At 46.8% G+C, this 7,135-nt stretch overlaps 1 protein-coding gene across 1 annotated transcript; it reads right to left on the bottom strand.

The window, feature by feature from the left end:
- Positions 1-5,662: 5,662 nt before the first annotated feature.
- LOC119659415 (INO80 complex subunit B) lies at positions 5,663-6,755 on the bottom strand. The gene is made up of 2 exons (XM_038067491.1): positions 6,652-6,755; positions 5,663-6,579 (listed from the first exon to the last, which is right to left on the bottom strand). Exons 1-2 carry the CDS (start codon positions 6,683-6,685, stop codon positions 5,726-5,728), a joined length of 888 nt encoding a protein of 295 aa, XP_037923419.1. The 5' UTR covers positions 6,686-6,755; the 3' UTR covers positions 5,663-5,725.
- Between the last annotated feature and the right edge of the window lie 380 nt (positions 6,756-7,135).

The following is a 7,135-nucleotide window of genomic DNA, read 5'->3' as shown; positions in this document are numbered from 1 at the left end:
GTTGAGTTACGGCTGCGGAAAACCACAAGTGATGAAACTTCCATGCAGACTTTGTCAACTGGGGAAGCTCGGCGATCTGTGAATCCGACGACTACAATCATCAAACATTGATCCCAAGTGCTGAAAGTCGCCCTCTTGGCCCTTCCGCCACTCAGGATGGTTTTTGGCCATCCCCAATTCCAATATGGCATCACAGAAGGATATTTCGAAGTCGGGTGGAAAGCCCCCCTGAAGGAATCATGGTGATTATGAAGGCCGAGAGTGTAGAATTGAGCAGGGTAGATGCCTATTGAGCAGAAAAAGCTACGGGATCTAAATCTTCAGGATTTTCTAGCGCTTAAGGCAGACAGCGAAGTTAATGCCATCGGTATCGATCCCATGGTTGAGGCAAACAGCCATTTATAAACACATGTGGCATCGGGCAGCTTCCCTAGAGACGACACCCGCATGATATCGGAACAAGCCGTTAGACTGGTGAAGTACTGCGAGAGAAAGACACTACCACTACACATAGATCTGGCGAGGCTATGACAACATTCGAAGAGGTTAGAAATACACAATGTAGAAAACACGCCACCATTTATGATTAGTATCTCGTAAAAAATCCTTGACATAACCCTGGGGAATTCCTTTATAAATAGGCTAGTTAGGAGCTGGAGGATTGTGGAGAAATCGTCTATCTCGCATGTATGGTTGCCATTTCCCCTTTAGTGAGGTATAGCGCGTCAACCACATCTATGTGCCAACGTTCGCAATCACCTAAATTGCTGTTCAGCTCCCCCCACGGTTTCCTACTACGTCTGAACTTCTTCTCTACCATTCAGCGTTAAGGGCGCTTGGGATGATCCACTAGTCGGTCAAATTGGGAGAGTGGAGTGCAATGCATTTGTCGCCCCTCCTTAATGCTAGAGCTAGCCATTGCCACTTCCGATTACATTGCGTACTGGTGACCTGTGCGCCGACCAAGTTCTTCGTTTGTAATAGAATCAGACCAGCGTATTGTGATGATACGGCGCAGACAGGTGTTGAGGAAGACTTCGAGCTTTTGAGCAACAGTAGGGGTCACTTTCCATGTGCTACTTCCATATAGCAACACAAAAAAACTGACGTAGATCAGTCTTAACTAGATCTTGGTGTTGAGATAACTGTATATCCAGATTTTAGACGAGACACCGAAGTCGGACCTAGCGCTGTTAGTGCGTCGGGCTTCATTCAGTTCGGTGTCACCGCCGGCCATGCTTCGCGAAAATACGCTTCCTAGATATGCAAATTGATCGACACATTCGATAGTCTGGCCATTATCGATGACCCGTCAGACTGAGAACCTTGGTTTTGTTGCTGTTTAACTTCAGTCCAACTCTGCCTGCTTCTCTTTCCAATTCCATTTGGCCAAGGCTGGAGAGAGTGAACAAATTTCATCAGCGTAGTCGATTTGTTTGAGGATTGGTGTCATAGTCCATGGAACTTCTCCACGTTCTCCGGACAAGGCGGCATGAACAACACCACCATAACAAGAAAGAATAATACCGATGATAATGTGCAACCCTCTCAGATTTCGCCTCGGTGTAGCACGTCGCATCGTGCGCCATCATATGTCGCTGTGATGATAGCTATTAGTTTCTCCGGCTACAGGAAGGATACCCATAAGACCGAATATGAAAGAGATAGGCAACAGAATTCATGCCCTTTCAAAACACGGAAAGTTGGTGCTTCGGAAAAGGAGAAAACGGAGGAGGATACGACCGGTGGTCATCATCATCTCTAAGCAAGATGAAGGGTCATACGCTGATATTCTCAGGAGAGTGAAGGCAGACCTGCAACTCGTCAGTTTAGGAAATAATGTTAGCCCCATTAAACGGTCTCAGAAGGGATACTTAGTGTAACCGTGCACAATTTTCTGAATCAAATTAAAAAGTCCTTACGACAGGAAGTGGATATAAGGGCTAGCAGGCCGGAGATCGCTATACTCTGCAAGAATATAGACGAGATAACCACGAAGGAGGAGGTACGCAAGGTTTCGGAAAAGGACTTCAATCTTATCGGACTTCAAGGTGCAGCGGTGAAAACGTTGCGAAAAGTCAACAGTGGGGCATAATCACCATCATCAGCCAACCAGTTGCAGTGCAGAAACTTTTAGCAGTACGAAGAGTAAGAATAAACTGGATTATTTTTCAACTTAGGGAGCTAGTTGCCCCGAAACGGTACTTTAGATGGCTTGGGCTTGCCACATTGGCCAGGAATATACCAGTGCGAACGACAGGTCGAAGCAATGCAAGAGATGCGGGACTGAGGGCCATATCAGCAAGGGCTGTAGAGCTTACACAAGTTAAACATTGTGGAAAGGGACGGAGGATGTGAGCCATCGGCATATTCAAGGCAGTAACACTGTAACTGTAGTAGACCTGATATACGTGAGGGTCACTTTAGCCAGAAGAATTGTTTGGCAAGCTTATGAGGCTATACTCACAATGGCCACCAGGCAACCACGTTTTCGACGGCGGTCAAACATGGCATATCTCTTACTGGTACGACCAGAAAGAAATTCACTCCAATCACACAATAGGTAACAGAAGCGTACGATGCTACTTTGGAAGCCTCTGTTCCGGTCTAGTCAAAATTGCAACATTGCTTCGGAATGTAACCAAAAAAACTTACACAACCGTAAAGCGGACAATTGTTGCCTGGAATTTCACGTTACTCCAAAAAATCTGTCTGGGAGGAACAACTTCAAGAGGTCTGTTTGCGCCGGCGATTCTAACAAGAAGAGAGGGAAGTTCGCGCGCCGGCCTCGTGTCAGGCCGCCAGCCGTGTCGACGGAGGTGAATTCACCATCGGAAATGCCGTCGTGGTTCATGCCTCCGAACCACTTCACTCCGCCCCCAGCTGAAACCGCCCGGATTTAGCGGAGGAACCCAGGACGCCAATGGGATCACCTGGCGAACCTGACGCCACGCGGGCCCTTATTTTGAGCGTCCCCCGGTTCAGTGAAGGCCTTCAGCCCCAAACGTCGAGCTTCAAGGAGTGCTCATTTGCTCCAGGCCTTTAAAGGGGCTGCTGTATGGTGGGTACAGCGGCCTCTGAAGAGCGTCAATCCTAATCAGGACCTGTGAGCATGCGTCGAAGTCCTTGGGCGTCTCGAAATCCCATTGGACTGCGGAGGGTATTCAATGGTCCTGTGACGTCTGAAACAAAGGAGTTTGCCTAACTCCGAGAAAAGAGTAGACTCAAACTGCATTCCGTGGTCCGTGATGATGACGGCTGCTATACCAAAGCGCGGGATTCATTCTCGACAGGCCCTCTTGTGCGCTTGATTGTACCGTAATGTCAGCTAGAGATATTGCTTCATTACTATACAAAGAAGGAAACCGCTGCCAGTAGGCCAACCAACTATTGGTGGAGCAAGGAAATTGCAACTTTACGAGACGCATGTCTTCAAACAAGAAAGCTTTATCAAAGCCTCAGGAGAAATCCCGGAAGCGACGATCGACAGGAGGCATACAAACAGGCGGTCGGCCGCCTACAAGAAGCCATTAGGAAAAGTAAAAAAAAACTACTTCAGAGTTCTGCAAAGATGACGACATAAAAGCTTTGGGCTAGCTTTGCAGGGTGGTAATGACAATGACTTATCAACGTATTCTAAAAACAATTTTTGCCATTCTATTTTCTTACCATCAGGAAAGCGCAAGGCAAACCGTGGTCCAGCTCAACGAGTGCTTGGTATCATCCGTTACTGAGCAGGAATTGTTGGAAATATAAAATAGGATCCGCGACAACAAAGCCCCAAATTTGGATGGCATACCTAACTATGCTTTAAAGCCGGCAGTGAAGACTAGGCACGACTTTTCGTTAACACCTTCGAAGTATGCCTCAAGAAAGGAATATTCCTTGATTAGTGGGAAAAGTTAAAGTTGGTATTGCTTTCCAAATCCAATCGGCCACCTGGAAATGCAGCATTATATCGTCCGGTCTGATGGATACAGCTCTCTACAACAAACTGTTACCCATCATCAAAAGAAGCAATGGCTTGACGGAGCGCTTTCGACACACACTTTACGGGGGGAGTGAATCCGGCAAAAGACGCGCTGATACGCGGTAACTGCTATCTCATATTGGCATTGGATATTAAAAGCGCACCAAGTGGAGCTAAATTAAGACCTATTGGCTAAGATAGGCGTTTCTCGTTGAGAATTACCACTGAAAGATGACTCCCTGGTACGGCAGGGATAAGGGCCCCAAAAAATATATCGTCACAGTGGGGATACAGCAGGGTTTGGTATTGATTCCCTTTTTGTTGAATGTCACGTATAAGGGAGTGTTTGTATTTCTCGTCCCGGAGGGGGCTTGTAGGGATTGTAGGGTTTGTCGATGCCAAAGAATGTGGTCTTCGCGATGGAAATAGTGAGAGCGGTAAAATTGTCTGGAAAGGAGCGGCAGCCTTAATAACGAACCGTAGAAAGAAGAACATTATCAAGATCAGTGGATATACAGCCGCCTCTAAGCCGGCTATCAAATATCAGGGGTGTTTATCGATTCCAAACTGAGGTTCGGGGAGCACCTAGAGTACGTGTATAAAAAACCCGCTAGTGCCATCAAGGGACTTATACAAATATTGACAAATTTTTGCGGACCGAAACACCGTCGGAAATTGCTTCTTGTCGGAATGATGCGATCCATTCTATTTAGGCGTCACCTGTGCGGGGCGGAAGCAGGTGAATTCGGTTTAGATCAGGTCAGATGAAGTAATAGTGGTGATACTAGCCGTAATCCTAATCGACTTTCTGGCGAAAGAAGTCAGGGCACTTTCCTATGCAAGGCAGGAATGCGGGAAGGTCAGAGTTGTATGATCTGCCGCAACGCAGATGAGACGAACCTTCCAAGAGTCAGTGAACGCACAGGCTCATTCCCAAGTTTAGGGTATGGGTTGAGCGAAAACACGGGAAGACCAGCTACCACGATACCCAGCTCTTCACAGAATTTCGTTGTTGCTCCACGCAGTATCTGCATCGCTTCGCGGTGGACGATCCGCCAAATTTTGCTGGAGGCGGTGGCTCAGCGGAGGGACCAGGCCATTAGATTTTCATAGCCCAGGGTTCACGACGGAGAAATGAAACCCAAACCAAGCACTCCGAAGGAACGTGAGCCTGGAGAATATAATTGTGGAGATGCTGTGGTCGAGTGAGAACTGACTTCGTTTTCTTCCGCAATCATCAAAATACAGGACGAAATGCTGAAGAAAGTTAGGAGCTTGAAAACTTAAAGGACCAGAAAGACGAGTGCCTAGGGGCCGGCACATCCCGCAAAGTAAAACTAAAATGGTGATCCCCGGGGGGCTGAAGAGTCCAATCGTGGTTTTTATTAAGTGCGCCTTTGTCTTGTGTCTTGTGTTACCGAACAAAACTTTGATGGATGGAAATTTCGGGAGGACTTGAATGGTAGAGAACATGGTTTTACTGCGACATGTCCATTCAGTTTCAATCTCTAATACGGTTAGCGACTTGTCTGTACCAAGATAAATTAGCATAGCAGTGCCAATTGGAGGCTAGAGAAGGAATTATATTCACCAAACTCACAAAATGCACACCTAACCGCACATACTGGCTTTATTTGGGTGGAAACTGCTATTTCTAAACGGTCAAAACATTCCATTATTCTAAAGTCAAACTACTTAAATAGCAAGATTTTATTCAACATTCTACACACAAACATTCTCACCTTATCCTTACTTCTAGCAAATAATATTCTTGAGCGCAGCAACATTCTGTCGGTAGCACTTGAAACTGCAAAGCGGGACATTGGTCTTGGAGCAGTTGTACCGCTTGATATTGAAGCATCCCGGGATCGAACACAAAATCGGCTTGGGCGGATCATAAGCAATCTGGGGAGCAATCGGGAAATCCACCCCGGGCGGTAAGGACACCGTCGCACCATCCACCGTGTCCCGATAAGAAATCACCGGCTGCGCTGCTTTCACCATTTTATTCTTCGTCTGCTTCGCGGCCTTTGATTCCTGCTTCTTCAACAGCCGCTCCATAGTCTTCTTCTTGTCCTTCTCCCGCTTCTCGTCAGCCAGTTGTTTCCTCTTCTGCGATTTGATTTGAGCCTTTTGGATGGCTTCCGCGGTCAGAACTTTCTCCTTGTAGCCAGTTGGCAGCGACATGAGCAGCTCCCCGCCAGGACTTGGCTCCTTGTCAGTACCTCGCTCGTACATAGCTCGTTGCCGAGCAGTCATCAGTTTTGGATCCTTGATTTTCTTCAGCTCATCGTCAACTTCCTCCAATTTTCCAGACTCGATTGCGTCGAGCCATCTTTCCTCGTCGCTGGACGTTTCGCTCTCCTTACCTTTGCCTTTTTTGCGCTTTTGGGACTTCGCAGATGGTGGGGTGTTTTTTGAGCCGGACGACTGGGCCTTAAGTTTCTCGGCGGTGGGAAAGGAATCCGCTGGTTGGACTTCACCTCGGATCGGGGTGATTGGGACGTCGCTGACAACATCGACTTGCACGTCGGAGTCATAGTCGAGTTTTTTCTTCTTATGCTTCTTGTGTTTCTTATGGCGTTTCGATGAGGACGAATGATGATGGCCTGGAATGTATATCAGAGGAGTTTAGTGACGCCTTTAGTAATGCAAGGAATGATAATGATGAAAATCCTTACCAGTGCCAGAGTCATGCTCATGCCGCTTCCCCATTGTTTACGTTCTTTGACAGGGAAACATGTCATTCCGCAAACATGAAAATCTGAATCTAAAACGATTCTCGAATTCTCCGCTGTAACCAAAGGGCAACAATCAAAAGGAAATCCGGAAATGGAAAATGCTTTCGCGCATTCTAGGTTTGAAATAACAATAAATAAGGATTCGATTTCGCTTCAGAATAATTTCCAGTCATTCCTGAAGTGTTATTTTTCTCAGAATAAGTGCCAACGATCGACGTATTATCGAACGTCTCAAATCTAAAATTTACCACAATGTCGTCCGTCCTGCGGTAGTAGAAACGAAGATCTTGCGTTGGACGAGTGGCGTTTTTTATTGGAAATAAGGATATCCGCCATCGTTAGGGGGTTGCGAGGATCGTGGAAACATTATGAGAGAGGCGTCTTCGATTAGTATGGCCACGGAATTCGCGCTAACGAGAATTCA

Source organism: Hermetia illucens, chromosome 6 (genome assembly GCF_905115235.1).
Source record: "Hermetia illucens chromosome 6, iHerIll2.2.curated.20191125, whole genome shotgun sequence".
NCBI classification, from domain to species: Eukaryota; Metazoa; Arthropoda; class Insecta; order Diptera; family Stratiomyidae; genus Hermetia; species Hermetia illucens.
Note: the sequence above shows the minus strand (reverse complement) of the source record. Positions and strands in the feature narration are given on the sequence as shown.